The 24,161-nt window shown below is 40.8% G+C and overlaps 1 protein-coding gene across 4 annotated transcripts in view; it reads right to left on the reverse strand.

Moving 5' to 3' along the window:
* Positions 1 to 24,161, reverse strand: part of MSRA (methionine sulfoxide reductase A) — a 387,551-nt gene that overhangs the window by 191,273 nt on the left and 172,117 nt on the right. For 3 of the 4 annotated variants that reach the window (XM_086414754.1, XM_086414755.1, XM_086414753.1), the window contains exon 3: positions 9,228 to 9,347. The exons of the other annotated variant lie outside the window; for it this stretch is intronic. In XM_086414754.1, coding sequence (XP_086270880.1) covers positions 9,228 to 9,347 — 120 coding nt within the window. The remainder of the gene's footprint in view (positions 1 to 9,227; positions 9,348 to 24,161) is intronic. 4 annotated transcript variants of the gene reach the window in all.

Raw genomic sequence — 24,161 nt, forward strand, 5'->3', positions numbered from 1 at the left:
TTACCTTGGCAGATGGAGCAACAACTGACCCAGATATTTATTTCTGATGTCACTTAGACGAAAAAAAAAAAACAATGAAAGAAAGAAACCTCATTCTCAAGTTTTAAAAATTGTTAGTCATTATGAAGTAATTAAGACCCAAAGTATTACATAAAACTCCTCGAACAGCTCAACCCCCCTCTAAGGGTTTTTTCCTCATATTACATTACAACTCCATTAGATGTGATTTGAAAATAACGATGCGGGCATATTCATCAATTGCTTTTGCAATTGTTTCAAGAACTGCTTGCTATAGCAAACTCCTCTTCATCTCCCTCCTAAATCTCTGAGAATATAATCCCAAAATAATGAAAGAACAACCTATTTCTAGTGCTGGATGAGTATAATGTTTTTACTATTGTTCCTTCTCATTTATTCTCCATTTAAATGGCCTATTCAAATTTTACATCAGATATGCCGAAATACTGACACATGTAACTACTTGGAGTCTGTCGGTCTATTGACCTTTGACCACCACACCTGTTCCCAACTGTGAATTAAGCTGCTCAAGGAGAGAGGTGATGGAAAAGTCAAACAAGCTAGAGAAAATGAAAACATCAAGGACATAAGAAGAATATACTGAACATACAATATCTTCAGAGACTCTATAAAGCATCAAAATTCATTCATCAACTCTCCTTGTAAATGACAAACAACAGAAAATAATACAGAGGTGTCCTCGGCCACTAAACACAGCAAGGAGGGAAGGTCATGAGCCTGAGGAGCCGAGGTCTTGTGTTGCCTCCTGTTTTGGTGCTTGCCAGCTGTCAGCTCTTTGAAGCTATAGAAATATCTTCCTCCTCCTCTGTGATGCCTAATTGCTGGATTGAATTATTGTAGCAAACTCGAAATATCTCTAGCAAAGGGTGCTCAAGTCTACTGTGTTCCAACCCTGGGAACTCTGGACAGCCTGTTAGCATGGTGGCTCCACGGCTGTGTGAGTGTGAGAGACCACGTGACTTTGTCAAGCCTCTGCCCAGGTACAGGCGCTCTGGTTCTGGAAGCCAGGGGTGAAGAGCATACTGTGAGGACCAAAAGCTTCTCTGAGTTCAGTAAGAGTGCACGAATGTGTCATTCATCTTCACAATGTCATCTCTCTTACAGACTGAAGATCAGGAGTAGACGTGAGAGAGAGGGTTCGTCGGGCCTTCGGGACTGGTTGGTGGACAAAATCAATTTGCAGACAGTTCCCAACTCCACAGGCCCTGCAGGTCCACAGCCCAGACTGGAAACCAGACCTAGGGAAGCTCTGAAAGAGGGCGAGGCAGTAACACCCACTGGTCGGATGATTTCCCTTTTTGTTCCGAGGCTGAGGGAAATGAGAGATGCCAGCATACAGGTTAACAGGAGAGGCTCTGGTGGGCTTTGCTGTCACACCCTCAGCTCTGCTCCTGGCTGCTCCTAGACTCAGCCCTGAGAGCATCCAGGTCTCAGAACATACGAACTGACTGGTAAAAAAATCCCAGCGCTCGATTTTTTTAAAAAACAAAATCTAGCTTCACTGAAATGATAACCAGGACTTAGTTGACAAAAAATAATGATCTCTCGAAATCTTAACATTTTCAAACTCAACAGCCACATCCATTCTGAAATCTTGATTCCCATCCTCACTTAAAAGGCCATGATGAATGGACAGCCTGTATTTGGTCCTAGGGGTTATAACTAGGAATCACAGGACCCCAACCTCAGGGTTTGCTTTCTGCCTGGTGGTTTGAGAGAGGTAAGCATTTTCATCCTGCCTACTACAAGTTCAAGGTTAATATTACGTCTAATATAAAAGGAGCAGAAAGTGATCAAATTGCTTATAGCAAGAACTTGAAGAGCAGAATTCTTGCATTTTCAGGGACATGTCAATAACTTAGTAATTTACCTTGACTGACACTGAAAAGAGTACAATAAGACTTAACTATGCACTAAAGAGAGCTTTAATGTAGTCTGCAAGGAATTAAGAAAGAGTTTTATGTTGCTTGGTAAAATCTGCTAATAACAGAACTCATTACTACTTTGGAAAAGAATGGGGTCATTAATCTCACGCAAGATACACAGACATGTACATCCACCCAAACACTTCAGAAATCAAGTCGAACTAAAAAAGTATATTGAGTTTCTTCTATTAGTGGGAAAATTACTCAGTGCTTTGTTAGAGCTCTTAAGCATGGAGGAAACTAGGATTTGCATGTGGAGAGGGGGTTGGATATGACCTCCTGAGAACACAGAAGAGGAAAAGAAAACATCGGCTTTTGTTTGTTGTGTCATGAGCACATTCCGTGTGCTGAGCCCATGACCCTGCCAAGCGACGCTTCCTGACCCACTGCTTTTATCTTTAATATGCCCAAGAGCTGGAGTCACAGAAAGCGTATGTCCTGGATTTGCTACTCCCAATATGACATGATTTGATTTTCAAATAAGAACCTCACCATAACTCTATGGGCTTCATAGATCAGCAATACCCCCCATTTTATAAGAAAGGCAACTCTTTGAGGATAAAGAGTAATATGGCCTTGGCATGGACATCGCAGTGGGAGGTGACAGGACCCTCCCAATCTCTGCTCCTCCCAAGCCCTAGCACCTGCTCAAGACTTCTACCAAATGCACCGCGTGAAAATCCACCAGAGTCTTCTGATGATAAAGAAAAATGTCTGGGCCTTTGAGTTTCCGTGGTGACTGTGTAGATCTCCCTTATGAGAGAAAGTTGTACAGCCTCTTTCATGCTTCTGGGTTTGGTGCCACTTGGCTGTGCAGATTTCTAAAAGCTTTTGAATAGACTAATGAACATGGAATTGTTCTGAACATCTGTAAGCAAAATACGAAAAGATATTACCCAGTGAATGAACATCCTGGGTTTTCTTGCCAGAAATGGGGTTATTTGTGTATTAGGCTAATGCACTGAAATTAACCCAGAATGCTTATCCATGGCAGAATGTCTTTTCATATTTTCATCTGTGTCGTCGTGATTATAAAATGTAAGGATAATTCTCTATCAGGGTATTCAAGACACTGAATGGCTCAATTACTTCTAAAATCAATGTAGGAAAGCAACAGCATGCCAGTTAATCAGTTGGTTTGCATAACAAGTGTGCGATCTGTGTGAGTATGCATGTGTGTATTTGTGTATGTGTGTGTGTCTACAACCAGGGTCAGCACAACTCTTTAAATGTGAAAGATCAAGCTTTCATCTGACTACAGAGAAAGAATTCTGGCAGACAGGTACTAGCATTTTTCAACTCTGTTTCACATACAATGATACAGAGTACCTAATACAATGTCTTGCATATATGGTACATTCCCAATCAATGGTGAATTTAATTCATACAAGAAAGCCTACATGAAATTGAGGCTCCTCCCGGCTGTGCCCTCCCAGGCTTTTACGGGTTCTCCAGTGCCAGGCATATAGTCAGCTGTTAAGGAACACCATGTGAATGAATGAATCCTTGGAAATCATTTTAGGAACAGAAGGATGGGGATCAGACAAATGAGCAACAGCAGCCTAACAGTGGCTGTGAGCAATGCTACCCTGCATCCCAGCTGAGACTGGATTCTTGGTGCAGGAGCTGGTGGTGGCCAGCTCGCAGAGGACTCAGAATTCAGGCTTAAAATACCCAGCAAGGACTTCCTTGGTGGTCCAGTGGCTAAGACTCTACACTTCCAATTCTGGGCAGCAGGGTTCGATCCCAAGTCAGGGAACTGAACTCCCACATGCCACAACTAAAGATCCTGAGGGGCACAACTAAGACCTGGTGCAGCCAAATAAAGACAAATAAAACAAATAAATACAGATTTTAAAAAAAACCACCTGGCAGATGCAAGTTTCTCAGTCTCTGAGCTCCAGTGCCAACTGATGAATCTGAGAAAGGGAAGTTTAAGTGCCTATTACAGGAGGGTGGTCACTCTTAAATCAGGTTTAAATGAAATGATGGACACGTGTGAGGGACAGGGGATCTGTAAGGAAATGCAAAGACCACAGCCTTTGGAAAATCATGGTGACCAGGCTCCCGACTCTCAGCTTCGAAGGCCAAATTCCATTTCTACACTGAATTTAACAAGGTTAATCCAACACAGAGAGAATGACCTGTGTAGACTAAACTCACAACAGACTGACACATACGTCTCAGGATAGCATCTTACTGAATTGGAAATGAGCGTTAGAACTATCTGGCTGGCCTTGTCTCCTTGCTCTTTCTTCCTGTAAATAACCTCCCTAGGAGGACAAAAGATGAGAAGTTTCTACAGAGTGCTGATCAGATCAAGTGCAGTTAGTGATAGAACTTAAAAGTGTCATGGCCTCAGGCTCTGGGAACCTGCTGCTGTTAAGTTGCTTCAGTCGTGTCCGACTCTGTGCGGCCCCATAGACGGCAGCCCACCAGGCTCCCCCGTCCCTGGGATTCTCCAGGCAAGAACACTGGAGTGGGTTGCCATTTCCTTCAGCCAAACCTTACGGAGCAACCTATGTGGGGTGGGAGGCAGCAGGACCTCCCCTTTTCCAGGTTACTCGGAGGTCCTGAAGAGCCAGAAGCCGAGCTCTCTTCTAAGAGACTGCCTATCTCAGCTCTGATGCGTTACAGGTTTATTTCATTCCTAAAAGGCAACTTTGCAAACGCCCGAGGAACTGTTTTCCCCAAGGATCTTCTACGTGTGTCAGGCTTTAGATGCACACACATCACCCAACACGTAACAGACCCGCTGGGGAATCATTAACGAATGGCCTCATGGGGGCCGCCTCCTCTCCTGGCTCTTACTAGAAGGCACAGGTCTTTTCCACGTGCCGAGGCACAACTCCAGTTCAGGTTTCTGAATTGCTGGCCCATCAATAACCACATAGAAATCCACTGGTCAGACATTAATATACAGCCTGTCTGGGTACATACTTGCTTTCACACTCACATGCATACCCACTAGCAAGTGGGCATGACCAACTTCATAAAGTGGTTCTGGTTCCATGGTTTGTGATCACTGATCTGTTCATCAAGACAATACTCGTGGAAGCTCGGACACAAGCTCTGACTGCTGGAAGCACCTCCAAGGTGATCGTTCATGGCAGAAGGGAATAAGAGCTAATTTCATGGGTTTTGAGAACCCCTTCCTGAGTGTGAGCCCTGTAATTCTGGAACCTGCCCCAAGAAATCCAATGGCACCTCAGACTCAGGTGTCCTTCTCTGTGAGGGAAGGAGGTTGGCAAACAATCCAGGTCCTTAGGCTTCTTTTCTGGAAGGAAAGAAGAAAGAGAGGGAGGAAGGAAGGAAGGAATATCTTTAAAAAGACTCCTGGTTGTGACCAATGTCTTCCAAGCCTAACTGCAAACACAAGAGTAAGCAATTTGAAATAAATGCAAATACCAGAGCACAGACTAGTATTTCTCTCACATGAAACCTCAGCAATGATTATACATCTTATCAGAGCCTGGGGTTTTCTCTCCTGCAAGGCAGACCCACCCAGGGCTGACTTGTTCAAGAAGGCTTTGAGCACCCCAGGCCCCAGCGGGGAGGCCCAACCAGTACAGCCTGTTCTCTGTTTCCCCCATCCCTCTCCTTGGTCAAAAACCTTTAATTAGCTGGTTACCATAATTACGCTAGCTGGGGAGCTTGCTTGTTCTCCTTCACTGCTATTCCCACAAATCTGAAGGCTCCATCACTTCTGGGCCAGACGGACCTTTCCATCACAGCCTCTCTATGCATTTTTGTTTTTCTCTTTCATGATCAGAACAACAACAGCAGCAACAACAACAACAAAAAGCCTGGGGAAAGAAATCATCTCTCCCTCTGTGTCTGGAAAAAACCCTGTAACTATCTTTGCCCAATCAGGAGCAAGTTTCCATGACAACCATGCTTCCGGATGCCACCACTAACTTAGCAGGTAGTGTTCACATCAAATAGAGAGTTCTTTACCAACCTCCGTGATTTCTGTATTTCACCATTGCTGCAGGCCTCTGTAACATGCCAGATGTCGGCATGAACTATATCTTAAAAGGGATTTTTTTCCTTGCAAACATCACCAAGACCCAGAAGACTGCTTGCTATTTTCCTTACAGTAATCATGAAAAAGCATACCAAAAGGTTCAAAAGTATACATGAAAGAAAACGTGGGAAGAAGGGAAGCATGAATAGGTGGATGGGAAATGGCTGGGCCATGATGACAGCTGGGTGACTTATACCATGGTCAATGGCATCAGTTTTGAGCTGAGAGCTAAAGGTTGGGAGTTATGACCCTGGCTAAGTCACTTATTTTCTCTGAGCCTCAACACTCCCTTTGTGAAAAACAGAAACTGAGACCCTTCATGGGGCTGTTTGAAAGACTGGATGGAAAAAAAAGCAAAGATGAAAAAAGCTCTTGTACAATGTTTGGTCAGTGGCTCAAGGGTAAAGAACCTGCCTGCCATGCAGGAGACTCAGGAGATACGGGTTCAATCCTGGGTCGGGAAGACCCCTGGAGAAGGAAATGGCAGCCCACTCCAGGATTCTTGCCTGGGAAATCCCATGGACAGAGGACCCTGGAGGGCTACAGTCCATGGGGTCACAAGGAGTTGGATATGACTGAGCACAAGCTACTTAATGGTGTCTGGCACACAGTAGGAACTCAACAAAGGGCAATTATCATGTTGTTCTCCTTATGGTGAAGAACTTAATTGGAGAGAGTCTGAGCAAACAGCAACCACAATATTCTAACTGATGATTAACATTTTGCTGGTAGAGAGTAACAATATAAGCAGAAGATATCTGGATGTTATCTTAGCAACCTTTTCTCTTAAGCTATTAAGTTGTGTCTGCAATTATAGGAAGGAATATATTCATTTCCATTCCTAAGACTTAAGAGGATACACCTGGGCAATCTCCAGGGTTCATCTGAATCTCTCTATTTATAGTTCTGCATAAGCTGTTTCATTTTGAAACAGAAGCAAAGGGAAAAAGAAGATTAACCATTAACAAATTTGTCTGATATACTACATTCTCAACATCAATCAGAATATTTCACTTCTTCTCCAGAAGGAAGAAAAATAAGAATAGGAATATTTTTATGATAATTTCATAGTTGCACAGTTCAAATCTCACATCAAAACCAGAATTCATATTGTAGCAAACACATCAACATGCTCATTATTGAACAAATTCCTACACTCCAGTTCCTCCCTGCCTCATCCTCAGTGCCCTTAAAGAGCTGAGAGGGCCCTCCACAGATAACACCAATGTGAACCTTTATTTTTAAACAATAAAACTATTTACATATTTTTAAAAATCGTACTTCTGTCAATGTGATGGACTATATGCTAGATAAACTCTCTCTATTAAGAACTGTTTAAGATAGTAAATAAAATATTCTTTTAAAAAATGTGTTTTACAGTATAGATGTGCCTCAAAAAATTAAAAACAGAACCGTTATACGATTCAATGACCTCTCTTCTGGGTATATATACAAAGATAGAGAAATCCATGTCTTAAAGAGACATCTGGGTTCCCATGCTCACTGCAGCATTATTTGAAATGGACAAGGTATGGAAACAATCTTAAGTATTTGTCAGTGAAGGGAAAAAGAAGACGTGCCACATACACAATGGAACATAATTCAGCCTAAAAATGAAGGAAATCCTGCCATGTGCAATAACATGGATGAACCTGCAGGACATTATGCTAAGCAAAATAAGCTAGACACAGAAAAAAATACTATACGATTTCACTCAGAAGTGGAATCTAAAAAAAACTGAACTCACAGAAGCAGAGTAGAATGGTGGTTACCAGGGAAATGGGGAGATGTTGGTCAAAGCGTACAAACTTTCCTTCATGTAAAACAAATTAGTTCTAGAGATGCAATGTACAGTGTGGTGACTATACTTAATACAGTGTTATATACTTGGAATCCTCTAAGAGAATAGATCAAAGGTGCTTTCATCACACATTAAAAAAAGTTTGTGAGGAGATGGGTATGTTAATTAGCTTGATTATTAGAATAACTTCACTACGTATACCAAAGTATCACGTTTTACATCTTAAATATATACTACTTTTATTTTAAAAATGAAAAATAAAGTTTTAAAATAGAAAAATAATACGTTTTAAATGCTCCTGGAGCTGGCAGAAAGACAAAAAATCTTCAAAGGCCAGAAACAATAAAACAAAACAAATTCCAGAAAGACGATTTGGTAATTGAGATAGAGGATGTCATGGAAGCATCTGCCTATCCAGGTCAGCAAATATTTTTCTGTAAAGGTCGAGATCATAAACATTTTAGGTTTCAGAGGCCATACAGTCTCAGAGGCATCCACTCAACTCTGAGACTGTGGCATGAAAACATTCACAGATAACATAAACAAAGAGCAAACGACTGTGTTTCAAAAAGATTTTACTTATATAAACAGACAGCAGGCAGAATTTAGCCTGCAAGCCACAGTTTGCCTTTCCCTCAGTATAGCCTGATTTTTCATGTTTTTCCCTCAAGAAAGAAGTCTGGTAGATGACATTCTTGTCCCAGGTGATAGAATGATGCGGTAACGGTCCCAATTTCTTCACATCACCCTGTAAACACACAGACTCCAGGCTAGACCATGTGACCTGCTGTGGTCAATGGGACCATAGTAAATGTGACACAGAAACTTGAAAAGTACTGGCAGAATGGCGCTTGTTCTCTCTTACTCTGCGTCCACTATCGCGTGAATTTACCCAGGCCAGGGTGCTGAAGATATGCTCATCATCCTCGTTACCCTAGGCAAGAAGAGGTGATGGCAGCAGAAATTGCCCAATATATGATGAAGCCACTGATGACCAATCAGCACCCAGGGAACCCAACAGTCGACTGCAGTCCCATGAATGAACCCAGATGAAATCAGCAGAAGAACCATCCAGCTGAACGTAGTCTAAATTGCTGACCCACAGAATCATAAGGTAACAAATGATCATTTTAGAGATTACGTTTCAGGGTGATTTTTCTGCAAGAAAAGCTACATGGCACGTTCTGTAGGAAGTCTATTGTTTTCTGAATATAAAAAGTGAAAGGTCAGCAACTATATTTATAGAAATGGGCAAGAGAAAACTGAAAAAAACACACAAAAAATTTATTTCCATTTTGTTTTTTTGGTTTTTTTTACCTTTTTTTTTAAATTTTATTTTTAAACTTTACATAATTGTATTAGTTTTGCCAAATATATTTCCATTTTGAAGATCCTGTCACCTGCCAGCAGGGACAAGTCCGGAAAGTCTTCCTACCTGAGCAGACTTCTTTGTAAGTAGGATTGGGAGTATAGCCTCCTGCATAACCAACTTGAGTTGAATATACACCTTTCAGGGTCCAGAATTTCCTTTCAGCTCCCCAGAAACAGCCCATTCCTAAGAAAAACATGATACTGGTTAGTCCTTTATTAAAAACAAGGCAGTCATTGCATATCAGAAGTTCTGTCACACTAGGAAAAAGTTCTTCTTGTTATCTGGTAATCAAACATGAGTAAGATTTTATCTTTTAAAGAAGTAGAGTTTTTAATGTCTATAAAGAATTTAATTTAAGGTTGTTTTCACAGAATGTCTATTTGCTTTTGTTATTGTTGTTCAGTCATTATGTCTCACTCTTTTTGACCCCATGCACTGCAGCATGCCGGGCTCCTCTGTCCTCCACTATCTCCCCAAGTCTGTTCAAATTCATGTCCATTGAGTCAGTGATGCTTTCTAATCATCTCATCCTCTTTGCTTTAGTTGTGTAAAAACTTTTAAAAAAAACCTCAAATTTTAATAGTTTGTAAAGTTATACCTTTTGAAATAATATAGCAAAAGGATAACTGGATTTGATGAATGATTTCCACACTCCGTTCATTATGGACTTGTCAAAACATAATAAGTTGTAGGAACAGTAGAAATTTATTTAATGATCAGTATCCTGGTCAGGCTTTCTTTAAAAATTCTAACAAAGGAAGGTAACACTAAATTACTGATTTAAATGGGAAAACATCCCCCAGATCAAAACAGATTGACACAGTATTTGATTAACAATTTCACACATGTGTTCAGTTTGAAATTTTTTTTAATTCATTAGAAATTTTCATGTGATAAATCACTGCTCACCAAAAAGAACATTTTTCTGAGTTCAATTACTGAATATGATAAAGAAAGAAAGAGACAGAGGAAGGCAGGGAAAGAGAGTAACAAATAAAGGCACAAAAGTTGTTTTCCATTCAATTAGCACACATGTGCTCACACCAGTGGTTAGGTATTAGATTCCTTTGAATATATGATGAAAACTAAGACCTACCTCCCAAGAATGCACATACTTACACTCATCTAAAATGTTGTATTACATTTCCTTGTCTCCAGATAAAGAACCTTCCTTTTTCTACCATGAATTTCTAAACTTCCACAACTATTCTGTGGTCAATTTCTAGACGTAAACAAGATTACTGCCTTACTCAAGTTTACCTGGCTTTATTAAGTCATATATAATTAAAATATTGGGTAGAACAACAGTTATCAAATTAATATATGCCTCCTGCTTTAACAATCACTAGATCTGTTAGATTTGATGACAGAGCTAAAAGAAAAATTATAAGTTTAGTGAAATTCTTGACACTTGTTAATATTCTACTTTAAGAATTCAGAGCAACAACAACCAAAACCAAATGTGCATGATGTTATACATTATACAAAAATACACTTGCTCAAATGTGATGGGAAACATACTAACCGAAAATAGGCTAAGTTAAAAAATATGATAGAGCCAAATGATGAAATTTAACGCAGTAAAAAGTTACTGTTGTGGTAACAATGCAATATGGAAATATGTATATAACTGCATCATAATTAACCCAAAGCTAAATTTAAAAGGGAGTAAGACAATTATAGGCGTGTTCTTATTATAACTATGAAAAAATATTCATACCAAAATAGACTAGAAAGAAATACATAAAATCATAATCATGATTATATTACAGTGGTGAGAATACACAATTTTTTTTTCAAGTTCTTATATAATAGGTTCACATTACTTTAAAAACAAAAATACATACCTTTTAAAAAGGAAAGCAAACAATTCAAAGAAAAAAATAAGCATCTGCATTGTTCGAGTTACATGCCACTAAATATCATTTTTTTCTGTTTACAAGTGAATTGTTTGCTACTAGTGAATGTAATTGGGCTTCCTTGGTGGTTCAGATGGTAAAGAATCTGCCTACAATGCAGGAGTGAATATGACTAGGTATTTACTGAGTATTCCTAAAAACTGACCATCCTCAAGTCTCTGGAACAAGAATTCACTATTAATTTTATTTCATTGCATTCCTGAGATGAGGGGACTATATTAGTCAGAGTTTTCTGAAGAAACAGAACCAACAGGATTTAAACAGATCTATATAGAGAGATTCATTATGAGGAATTTGATCCTAAGTTATGGAGGCAAGGACGTCCCATGAGCTACAGTCTGCAAGCTGGAGGCCCAGGAAAGGCATAATCTTAGTCCAAACCTGAAAGTCTGAGAGTCAGGGAATCCAATGATGTGAATCCCAGTCTAAGTTTGAAGGCTGATAACCAGAGCACTGATGTTTGAGGGCAGGAGGAGATGGGTGTCCCAGCTCAGACAGAGTGAATTCACCCTCCGTCTCCTGCTTTGTTCTATGCAGCCCCTCAATGGACCGGATGATGCCCACTCACGCTGGTGAGGTTGATCTATTCCATGTACTGACTCAAATGCTAAGCTCTTGCAGAAACTCTCATGGACACATCCAGAAATGACGTTTCACAGGTTTTCTGGGCATCCCAGAGCCAGGTCAAGTTGACACATAAAATGATGGGTCACGGGAATGACGACAGGGAATCTCTGGAGAAAGACGGGTGAAAAAGGAGCTGGGCAGTACCACTGCACAGAAAAGGCCACAAAGCCATCCAGGAGATGGGCAGTGTGCAAGCTGAAGGCACCTGAGCCTCCGAAGTTTAGTAGTCTGTAGGAGTTGCTGAAGAAAATATTTCTGTGTCTCACAGTGACTAAGCGTGATGGTACGAAAGAGTACTGCACGCCTTCAGTATTCTCCACACATGGTATGGTGCTGGTGTCTAGTCGCTAGGTCGTGTCCAGCTCTTTGGTGACCCCACGGACTGTAGCCCTCCAGGCTCCATGGGGTTCTCCAGGCAAGAATACTGGAGTGGGTTGCCATTCCCTTCTCCAGGAAATCTTCCCGGAACAGGGATCGAACCCATGTCTCCCACACTGCGGGCGGATTCTTTACCACTGAGCCACCAGGGAAGCCCACACAGGGTCTATAACAGGTTGTTTTAGCAGCCAGCTTACCCTGATCATCGTCTACAGTCCTACTGTCTATGCCCCCAGAGTCTAAATCTCCTATGTCTTCACTACATCCTCATGATATAGATTCATAAAACTTAAAACGACCAAACAAAAATCTACTGAAGGTAGAGAAATATTTACCCACCCCCCTTTACGTTTACTGGGGATCAAGAAAAGAACTCTGATAGCAAGGAGAATGAACTAGCTCCATCTGGGAAAAGGTCTCCAAGAGGGGCGTGGCTGAAATAATGTCCCAGGGTATATAACCAAGGTTGATATTTCTGTAAAGGTATTTAACTTAGGATGGGGGTGGCTGTAAGAATAAAACTCCTTGAAGCAATCAGATGTTTTATCTAGTGGCTTCCAGTATAACCTAAGCATTCTTTTATTTGCCTTTGAGTATGTATGTGTTTAAACAAAGAGAGGTTTATTTATGGCAGAATGTCTCAGAATTTATGGGTCTAGTAAGCAACACGAACATCATCTAAAATATGTTTTATTTAAAATATTTTATATTTTAACCTTTTATTATAAATAAACCAGATACAGAAAACCCACATACAACATATGCACAACTCAGCGTGTTGTTATACTCGAACAGTCTGGTAACCACCACCCAGCTCAAAATTTAGAATTTGCCATCCACCCCAGGAAACCCTCCGTACATCACACCCCAATCACAACTCTCTTTCTTCCCCCAAGGCTAACCACTGTCTGAATTTTATAGTGTTTACTTATTGATGCTTCTTTTACCATTTTATCATTCAAGGTATCCATCCTGATACTACAGTTTGGTCCTACTCATTTAAAAAATCTGATTATGTCTTTAAAATTCTTTCAGTGGACAGGCTCCCACTCCATTCTAATCCTTTATCCACTGAAGAAAACTCAAGCCACTTGACCTGCAGAATTTCCCACAGTGTAGATTTTGCCAATTGCATTCTCCTGGTGCAAGTCAACCTGTTCCTCTATCCTTAATATTTCCTGCAAATTTGCTGCTGGATCCAGAGGTGTGATCCACACTCAGATTTCATCCTTTGGCAAAACTATGGGTGGTACTATGGTATGTTTTTAACTTTTTAAAAGTTTTTCCAGCTTTATTGGTATACGATTGACATATGACATGTAAGTTTACTGTAAAGAATGTCATGACGTACTTGACACACAAACATACTGTGAAATAATTAAAGCAATAAGGTTAGTTAACGCATTTATCACCTCACACGATTCCAATTTTTTGTAGTGAGAATATGTAAAACACTCTCTTAGCAACTTTCAATTATATAGTATTATTAGCTATAGTCACCATGGGGAATATTAGATCCCCAGAATTTACTCATCACTAGAATTTTTTATCCCCCACACACAGACTCTGGAAACCACCATTCTACTCTGTGTTCTGATGAATGTGGCGGTTTCTTTAGATTCCAATGTAAGTGAAATGATACAGTATTTGTCTTCCTCTGTACGACTTATTTCATTTAGGATAATGCCTGAAAGTTCTAGCGTGTTGTCACAAATGGCAGAATTCCTGTTTTTAGTGGCTTTTTATGGTTTTTATCATTATTATTATAGTAATTATTCCATTATGTGTGTGTATATATTTACACACACATCAATAACACGCCTGGAGAATCCCAGGGATGGGGGAGCCTGGTGGGCTGCCGTCTGTGGGGTCACACAGAGTCAGACACGACTGAAGTGACTTAGCACCAGCAGCAACAACACACCATTTTATCCATTAATCTGTTGATAGCCACTTAGGTTGTCTCCATCTGTTGGCTACCATGGATAATGCTGAAATGAACATGGGAGTAGAGATATCTCTTTAAGACAGTGATTTCGTTTTCTTCAGATATATAACTCAGAAGTGGGACTAGTTGATTATATGGTAGTTCTAGTTCTAATTTCTGAGGAACTTCCACACTGCTTTCCATAATGGCTATACCAATTTATATTCCCACCAACAGTGCCCTAGGGTTCCCTTTTCTCCATACCTATGGTATCAGTTGTAATGTCTCCTCTTTCATTTAGAGTTTTGTTTATTTGAACCCTCTCTCCTTTATTCTTGGTTAGTCTAGCTAAAGGTTTGTCAATTTTCTTTTCTCTTTCAAGAAACCAACCCTTTGTTTCAATTATTTTTTTCTGTTGTCTTTCTACTCTCGATTTCATTTACTTCTGCTCTGATCTTTATTATTTCCTTCCTTCTGATAACTTTGGTCTTAGAGTATTCTTTTTCTAAATCCTTAAGGTGTAAAGTAAGGCTGTTTACTTGAGATCTCTCTTTTCCTTCAATGTAGGCACTCATCACTATAAACTTCCCTCTTGGAACTGCATCCATCTATATGGATAACCAAGTATCCAAAATAAATTATTATTTATTAAATAATCTATTATTTCCTCATTTATCTCTAATCTCATCTCTATCCTATATCATTTTGAGTGATCCTGTTCTGGGCTATATATTATGTTCCACTCATTTGTCTATTAGGAGAAGGCATGAGCAACCCACTCCAGTACTCTTGCCTGGAAAATCCCACGGACGGAGGAGCCTGGTAGGCGGCAGTCCATGGGGTCGCTGAGGGTTGAACACGACTGAGCGACTTCACTTTCAGTTTTCACTTTCATGCATTGGAGAAGGGAATGGCAACCCACTCCAGTATTCTTGCCTGGAGAATCCCAGGGACACAGGAGCCTGGTGGGCTGCCGTCTATGGGGTTGCACAGAGTCGGACACGACCGACTCTGTACAAATAACACACTGGTCTTCGTTCATGTATTCAACAAATATTTATTCATTGCCCACCAGGTGTCAAGAAGTACTCTAGGCACTTGGAGTACATGAATGAATAAAACAAAGAGCCTAACTTTTACAGTGCTTATACTCTGGTGGCAAAAGACAGACAATATACAGTATAAATAATAAATAAGCATGTGATATGGCAAGTTAGAGGTAAGGAGCTATTTTTTTAAAAAAAGAAAAGTTGAACAGGGTCAGATGGATCAGGAGTGCTGGAGAAGGTGCAATGTTAAATAAGGTTTTGGGGTGAACCTCAAAGAGGTAGTAACTGCAACAAAGACTTGAATGCAGTGAAGAGGTCACCCATTCAGTTTTCTGGGCCATAGGAATATGTTCTTGGACATATTCCAAGAACATGTTCTCCCATGTTCTTGGAATAGAAAAGCATCACCACAAAGGCACTAAGAACATGCCTGCAATGTCTGAAGTGGCAGGAAAGACGCCAGGATGATGGGTGGAGTTGGCAGAAGCAGTGAGATACACAGCAGTAAGCTGGATCACACAGGGTCTTGGGGGCTACTGTAAGGACTTTGGACTTTACTTTGAATGAAATGGATAACCATGGCTACGTTTTGAGCAGGAGAGGGAAATTATATAACTCATGTTTCACGAGGTTCACTCTGGCTGTTCTCTGCTGAGAACAGACTGGAGTGGACCAAGCAGAGAAGCAGGGAGGAAACCACTGCTGTGATCCAAGTGAGAGATGATGGTGGATTACACCAGAGAGCAGTCATGTGTCATGATCAGATGTGGGATACATCTTGTAGAACCAAAAGGATTTCCCGACAGCAGGGTTTGAGAGAAACAGAGAGGCAAGGATGGTTCTAAGATTATTGGTTTGAGTGGAGAACAGTGTGGGTGGGGATGGTTTGTAGGGAAAGATCAGGGGTTGCAATCACTTGAATTTTAATGAGGCATACTAATTTGGTAGAGCAAGTCTTCTTATCTCACACATCTTCAAAATTTTCTTTTTTTCTTTTCTTTTCTTTCTTTTTAGGCATTAGGCATTAGGAAAAACTTTAAAAAGAAAGAAAAGAAAATTTAAAAAAAGCTATTCTTGACTCTTTCTGTCGATGAACATAATACAGCTATCCATTTATTCAGGTCTTCTTGGCTGTCCTTCAATACCATCTTATCGTTTTCTCCATAAAGGTCTTATATATTTTTATTACATACAGTTCTGTGTATTTTACGATTTGTGTCGCTGCTATAAACTTTCTATTATACCTTTTTATTGGTTAGAGCTGGGATATATAAAACCCGCTGATCTTAGTTTGCTTTTCATACACTCAGAAAACTTAAAGAATTCTCTTCCTAGTTCTAATGGTTTTACTCCATGTTCTCTTTGATTTTCTATATAATACTTCATACAAATGACAATTTTGTATCTCCCTGTCCAATCATTATTGTCCTTCTTTTATCTCATCCTATTGCATTGGCTAGGACCTTCCACACAAGGCTGAATAATGGGGGTGACAGGAGAAAGCCTTGTTTCATCCTAATGCTAGTGAGAATGCTCCAATAAGGATGAGGTTTGCTGCAGGTTTTCGGCAAATATCCTTTTTCAGGTTAGGAACATTTCCTTCCATTCCGAGTTGTAAAGAGCTTTACGCCGTGAATAAGTTTTGAGTTTTAACAATGCTTGCATCCTTTTGAGAAGATCATAGAGATTCCAAACCTTTTAATCTCTCAAAGTAATACATCACATTTATAAGTTTTTCTGAACCATCCTTCAATAAACCTTACCTACTCATAATGCTTTTTAATATGAAAGAAATACTTTTATGAATATTTTACTTCAATGTTTTCATTTATGTTTGTAAGGAAAATATGTCATAATTTTATTTCCTTGTACGACCTTGTCCACAATTAGAATCAAGGTTATACTGGCCTCATAAAATGGATTGTTAACATTTTTTTCTTTTTTCTCCTATTTAACGCTGCATTAGAAAAATTTATTTGGTCCTTGGAGTTATAATAAACCTTTCTGAACCCCCTAGACCTTGTGTCTTTGGAGAGGAGAGGGGAGGCATTAGGAAAAACTTTAATTGCTTCACTGCCGTGAGTTTATTCAAGTGGTCCTATTTCTATTTCTGTTTTTAGACATTCTCATCACAAAACAAAATTTGGCTTTCAGTGATTCCTCCCCTTTTTTTTAGTTTTCTACATCTGCTCTTTCTTTACAATTATCTTGTTATACAGTTTACTTTTAGTCTGTTCCTTCCCTAGTTTCTTGATATGAATACTTGGGCTGTTTATTTTCAAGTGTTCTTATTTTCTGATAAACAACTTTAAAGCTTTAGATACATCCCACATACTTAAATATGTGGTACTTTCCTCGTCGCTCTTTTCTAGATATTTTATAATTTCCAAGTTACTTCCTTCTAACGCAGGATTACTTAAGGGTATAAAATTTAGCTTTCAAACATATGGCCTGTTTCTTACACTGTATCTTCATTTTTTGCTTTGCACTTAGAGAACATGGTCTTTATTGTGTTCTTTTGAAATCTGTTGAGACAGGTGAACCTTGGATACTTGGAGCATAAGAGGTGTCATTTACAGAATATAACAAAATGACTCTTTAAACAATATTTTATCTTTGGGACTTCCCTGGTGATCCAGGGGTAAAGAATCCACCTGCCGATGCAGGGACACGGGTTCAATCCCTGGTCTGGGAAGATCCCACATGCTGTGCAGCAAGTAAGCCTGCGCATTTGCAACTGCTGATCCTGAGGGCCACAAGTAGAGAGTCCAAGCACCACAGCGAAAGATCCTGCGTGCTGTAACTAAGACCTGATGCAGCCAAGTAAACACACAGAAATTATGTCTCTTAAAAAATAGTACATGTGTTGTGATCCATATTTCTTTCACATTTTATCCAAATGCTTCCTCTCTTCCAGCTCTTTGCCCTACCGTTAGACATTACTCAGAACACAGCCATGTTCCCAGTCATTTCCAGAGCTACCTCCATGAGAGGGATCTCAGAAAGTCAGACAGGACAGCAAGAGAGACACAGCCTTCCTACTCCTGAGATCACAGGCTCCCCATCTTCCTCAGCTCCTTTGCAGTTTGACAGCTCAAGCTCACAAAGTCACTTTGCCTGTTTTTAACTTGCTGTAAGGTCCACATTTACACTTGCCTTTTTATGCCTTTAAAGCAGGCTTTTTCTATACGGTTCAAACCACATATCATCTATTTGGAAATGGCTCTGAACCCATAGGTCTAACCCCGGACCACCCAGCTAAGAAAGCTTTAGAAAGATGCATTTCCAACTCCCTCCTGCGTTATCTCCACCTGGAAGGCCCCCTGACATCCTGAATTCAAAACATCTAACACTTAATTGACCAAGCAAGCCAGCATCGTTTCGATGCCTCTGTTTTAATGCTACTGGCATTTTCCTAGACCCTTCATAGGAAATCTGGGAGTCTCTGCTATTCTTCCCTTTCACTTGCCTCAGCCTCAGCAGTTTCCTGGGGTCCAGCCCCTCACCCTCACCCCTTTGCCCCTACCATCCTAGTCCCGATCAGCTGCTGCCTCTTCAACTGTCCTCGTACCTCAGCCCCGCTCCCTCACCCCACCCACTGCTTTCAAGTCAATTTCCATCACAGACACTTTCAAATTTGCTCTTTGTCTTCTTTAAAATCATGAGTAGGTAACATGTAAGAATCTTGGGACTTGCCAGATGGTGCAGCGGGTGCAGCGGAAAAGAATCTGCCTGCAATGCAGGAGCCACAGGAGACTCAGGTTCAATCCTTGGATTGGGAAGGGCCTGATAGCTTACGGTGAACGGTCTTCAAAGAAGATTTAACTTCGGGACCAGGGACCAGGCTTGATCACCCATGAGTTTTCGTATAGCAGAGTTTTATTAAAGCATAAAAAGGGACAGAGAAAACTTCTGACATAGACATCAGAAGCGGGGTGGACAGTGCCCCCTGCTAGTTTTAGCAAGCTGTTTTATGTCTGTTAGAAAGTTATTAATCAGATAAGAGAGACACCTCAAGGCTGAGGGAGTTTCACCAGGCCCCTCTCCCACAATATGCATTTTTGAGATAGGAAGGCATGAGGTGTGTCATCCCCCGGCCATAAAACAATTGATATGAATACTGGTTTGTTGAGCTATTATCAGCCAAAAGTTAGCCTTAGGTGGAACCATTTTGAAGAAAGGCAAATTCCAAAGCAAATACATAGTTTCATTAACACAGCTTAAAAAAAAACTTCCGTAAGAAAAATGTATTGGTTAGCTCAAGGTTTGAGAAAGGTTAAGTTCAGGTGGAACCAGGTGTCATCATAGCAACAAAGAATTTTAAGAGACACTTGCAGCCTATTTCCTCCCTTTGGAGACCCCTGGCCTTCCTGCCTGTTAACTTCTCAATCCCCTGGAGGAGGGCATGGCAACCCACTCCAGTATTCTTGCCTAGAGAATCCCATGGACAGAGGAGCCTGGCTGGCTACAGTCCTTGAGGTCACAAAGAGTTGGACTCAACTGAGAGACTGAACACACACACACACATCATATTAAATAATTCAGTAAGATGCTTTACGTATCACAACTTTTACTTGAAAACTATACAATTTTAACACAAGAAACCATACAGCAATCAGAATCTGATTGATATTATCAGTATTTGGTAACAGTTAATTACCTTCTGTCCACGTCATTCCTAATACTGCTTTAGTTTTATTAAGTATTCTTTGCAGTCTCTTCCCACATTTAAAACATGTCCATATAGACACATTGTGCTGCTGTTCCATGATGAATGCAGCTCCCAGGTCTTTCTACACGTTGCTGTGTTTCACCCTCTACCCTGGGAATAGCCTCTGAAGAGCAGTAGATCTTTATTCACCAAGAGGATTCAAGAATGAGAATTCCAAGGTTGTAAGGGACCTGATCTCTCACGTAGCTTAAAGGCCCTGCTGGTATTTTTTTTCTTAAGATTTTTTTTTAACGCAGACTATTTTTAAAGTCTTCACTGAATCTTTTACAATACTGCTTCTGTTTTATGTTGTGTTTTTTTTTTAGCCCCAGGACATGTGGGCTCTTAGGTCCCTGACCAGGGATAGAACCTGCAAACCCTGCATTGGAAAGCGAAGTCTCAACCACTGGACCACCAGGGAAGTCCCAAGACCCTGCTATTAATATTATTAACACATTCCTCAGCATCATGGCAAACAGTTGAACTGCCATTAACCTTGAAGCAGTCCAGTCCACCCCTGTAGATCTAACGACATTTAGGAAGCTCTTTCCTCCACTGAGCCAAAACCCTAGAGTGCTCCCTCCTTCGCTCTGATGCTCTCCTGTGAGGTCATACAGGACAAATTTAGCCCCTCTTCCTCAGGACAACTTTTCAACCCTTTGGCCATCTGCAGGCTCTGGTAACTCCATGAACCTCCTCTTGCAAGCTGATTACAAGCATCTTCATCTTTTCCTCACTACACAGATTTCTGAATCTGCTCACCATGTGCTTTCCTCAGAGTGTGCACAGTGTGTCTGGGCCCCTTCAAGGACAGTGGAGCCACAACCACTCCCCAGGAATGGGCTGATGAGGCAGTGGTGCCCTGGACAGGATGACCCTGGCCATGTCAGCACTGGAAAGCCTATAGGCTTCACAAACCAGCTCATTGGAAGCATCATGGTCCTCCCAGCTGCTGGAAAGCAAGTGGTTGCTAGCTGGACTAGAGGAAAATCGATGACAGATGCACAGCTGCACCGATTCAGGAGAAACACGCTCTTCCTGTGAAGGTGAACACAAGGCTGGAGACCAAGCCAGGTTAGAGTGAGCGGTCCATTTTATCAGGGCCTAACAAATATGTTCAACAGCTCGCCGGGGCAAAGAAGAGAAAGCCTTAAGAAAAAAAAAATAGTATTCAGTTTTCCTAGGAAGCATCCTTTAGTATTACTCTATTTCCTAGATATGTCTGTTCATGGGCCATGCCTTCTGTAGGCACTTGCAAATTTGTTTTCCCTTCTACAGTGGGTGAGAGATTGATGGAATTTCTGTGAACAAATGAACATGACATTTGCCAGTGGGTGCTGATTAACACAGCAGAAGGCCTTCAGTTCTAGCTGAATCCTAAGAGAAAATGTAGGACACGTGGAGGCGGAAAAGAAACTCCAGATAAAGGAATTTTCCTGAAAGGCCGCCCAGATAATCTGCAACCACGAAGTACAATCAGACCGTCTTCTTATCTTTCCTGAGAAACAGAAAAACATTAAAGGGAGGCTCAGGTCAGCCTGGATCATTCCACTTCGTCAAGAAGGAACGGTATGGTACAGTTGGTGGGAGGACAGTTGGTGAAAAGCATCTCTATGGTTCTTGTTGCCCTTAAGATAAAGCACAATTTCCTTAACCTGGCTAACTGGGTGGGTAGTGATGCCAGCTAACCACAATGAGGATTCAGTTTAGCAGAAGAAAGAAATTATTATTTGTTGAGTGCCTACGATGATATGGCCATTGTGACTCTATAAAATGCACGTAGTCTATACCATTGAGACCTGCCCTGTGAAAAAGTTATCATTATTTTCATTTAATAAATGATGATTCCAGGATGCAGATTGCAATGATTTCCTAGTGAGAAGGAGAGCTAGGATCTGAACCCAAGTCTGAGTCCATCTCAACACACTGTCACCATGGAACCAGAGAAGGGGGAACAACGCCTTCCAGAAGGAGTTAAGAGAGTGAAATGGGGAAACGGGTGGCCTTTGAGAAAAACAGATCCTCCCCACTGTATATGCATCCATGTTTATTAATCTTTGCTGTTGTTGCTGTTCCATCACTAAGTCTTTATGCCCATGTAAAACTTTATTCCTTGGTCCTGATTTGAGCCTTGCGTTTGACTCTCCAGTTTTGGCATTTATCTTGACTACCTCCCAATAATATTTCATCAAATTTATGGCTATTATTTCCTCAAACATGTATTTCTGCCCCAGTATCTCTCTCTGGGCTCCTTCTGACACTCCAGTTACACATACATTAGACCAACTGACATGGTCTCATAATTACCAAGGCTCTCTTCATTTTTTTAAATTATTTTTTCTCTCTGTCCTTTTGTGTAGATAATTTCTATTGACTTGTCTTCAAGTTTACTGATCACTTCTAATGTAAAGTCCAATCTCCTGTTAAGATAATCCAGTAATAGCTCTTTAAATTTCAGATGCTGTGTTTTTCAGTCCTAGAAATTCTATTTCATTATTTTATAGTTTACATTTCTCTGTTGATATTACTCTATTACCCCACTCTGTCCATCTTTTTCCTGTAAATTGCTTCATGTATTTATAATATCTATTTTTGATCCTCGTCTGCTAATTTAAACATCGGACTCATCTCTTGGTCTGCTTCTATTGACTTTTTTCCTTTAACTATTAATCTCTTTTGTTTGTTTCTTTCTATTACTCCTTCCTTATGGAATGTTTCCCACTGACTTACTGGTACTCTAGCCGCCCTTAGACTCTGCCCCTTCAGCCTAGTAAGGGAGACACTTTCTATTCGCCTGCTTGCTCTTACTCTTTTAAATAAGCAACTGTGAACTTTTGGAAGTGCCCTCAGGGAAAAGGCTGGCTCAGTGTGGTGCTTACCAAGTTTGTTTCCCTTATTTCAAGAACTGTGTTCCCTCCAGGTTCTGCCCAGAGCCATACCTGGATGCCCTTCAGTGGCTCAGATGGTAAAGAGTCTGCCTGCAATGCAGAAAACCTGGGTTCGATTCCTGGGTCGGGAAGATCCCCTGAAGAAGGGAATGGTTACCCACTCCAGTATTCTTGCCTGGAGAATTCCATGGACAGGGGAGCCTAGCAGGCTACAAACCATAGGGTCACAAAGAGTTGGACATGACTGAACGACTAACACACACACATGATGGTTTAATAATATTGTGTTAGTTACTGCTGTATGACAACATGAATCAGCTGTGCGACCCCATAGACAGCAGCCCACCAGGCTCCCCGTCCCTGGGATTCTCCAGGCAAGAACACTGGAGTGGGTTGCCATTTCCTTCTCCAATGCATGAAAGTGAAAAGTGAAAGTGAAGTCGCTCAGTCATGTCTGACCCTCAGCGACCCCATGGACTGCAGCCTTCCAGGCTCCTCTGTCCATGGGATTTTCCAGGCAAGAGTTCTGGAGTGGGGTGCCAGTGCCTTCTCCGATACATATATACATATGTATATATACATACACACCCTCTTGGACCTCCCTCCCACCCACCTCCCGTCCCACCCTTCTAGGTCATCACAGAGTACTGGCTAAGCTCCCTGTGCTATATTTCCTTGCCCTTAAAAAAACAAAACAAAACAACAACAAAAAAAAACTGTTGCATTTGGGCATAAGAAATTTCATTCATAGGAATTACTTTACTTTTATTTACTTTACTTATACACAGCATTATTCCAAAAGAAGAATTTGAGACAACTTACCAAAAAACATATTAAATAATAAATAATAAAAATAAAATGAGACCAAAAATGAGTCAGTAAATAGCTTCCCTTCTTGAATTTCAAAATATTTGGCAGTGAGAATCACAGACGGTTTTACCTACTCTGTCTGTAAAAACTGGAAAGCAGAGAAAACGCACCCTGATAAATATGTCTCCTGTTACCTCTAACACAGTCACAATATTAAGCCAAAAACATAAAAAAGAGCTCCAGGTGAGAGAGCCCAGCTGCTAGTCTTTGCAGTGGGCAGCATTCCTGGGAAGGCTTTGTCACTGCTTGGATCCTCATACATTGTCATCATTTTGATATTCTGAAAACATGTCACCTCTAGAAGCCAGCCAGCCCCGAGCCCTTAGGCCCTCTCTGGAGTTGATTTTACACCCTGGGCTGTGGAAGTTCAGGACTGGGACATGCCCAGGAGCATCTGGTCACAAGATCTGGGGCGAGAACTGGAGAGAAGATGGTGGCCCCTCAGATCCAGCTTTGCTTCTGCCACCTGACTGTGTGCCTGTTTCTTTGTTTTACCCAAATCTGTTGAGGCAATCTGTCTACTGTGATTATATTTTCAAATGTTTGACCAAATGGTTACAAGTTTTAATAGGTTGATTAAATGCCCAAGTGAAAATGGTCATTCAGTCCAATTAAAGAGGTTTCCATC

The sequence above is a fragment of the Bos grunniens genome, chromosome 8, assembly GCF_055505025.1.
Source record: "Bos grunniens cultivar Pamir isolate PY7600 chromosome 8, Bosgru_T2T1.0, whole genome shotgun sequence".
NCBI classification, from domain to species: Eukaryota; Metazoa; Chordata; class Mammalia; order Artiodactyla; family Bovidae; genus Bos; species Bos grunniens.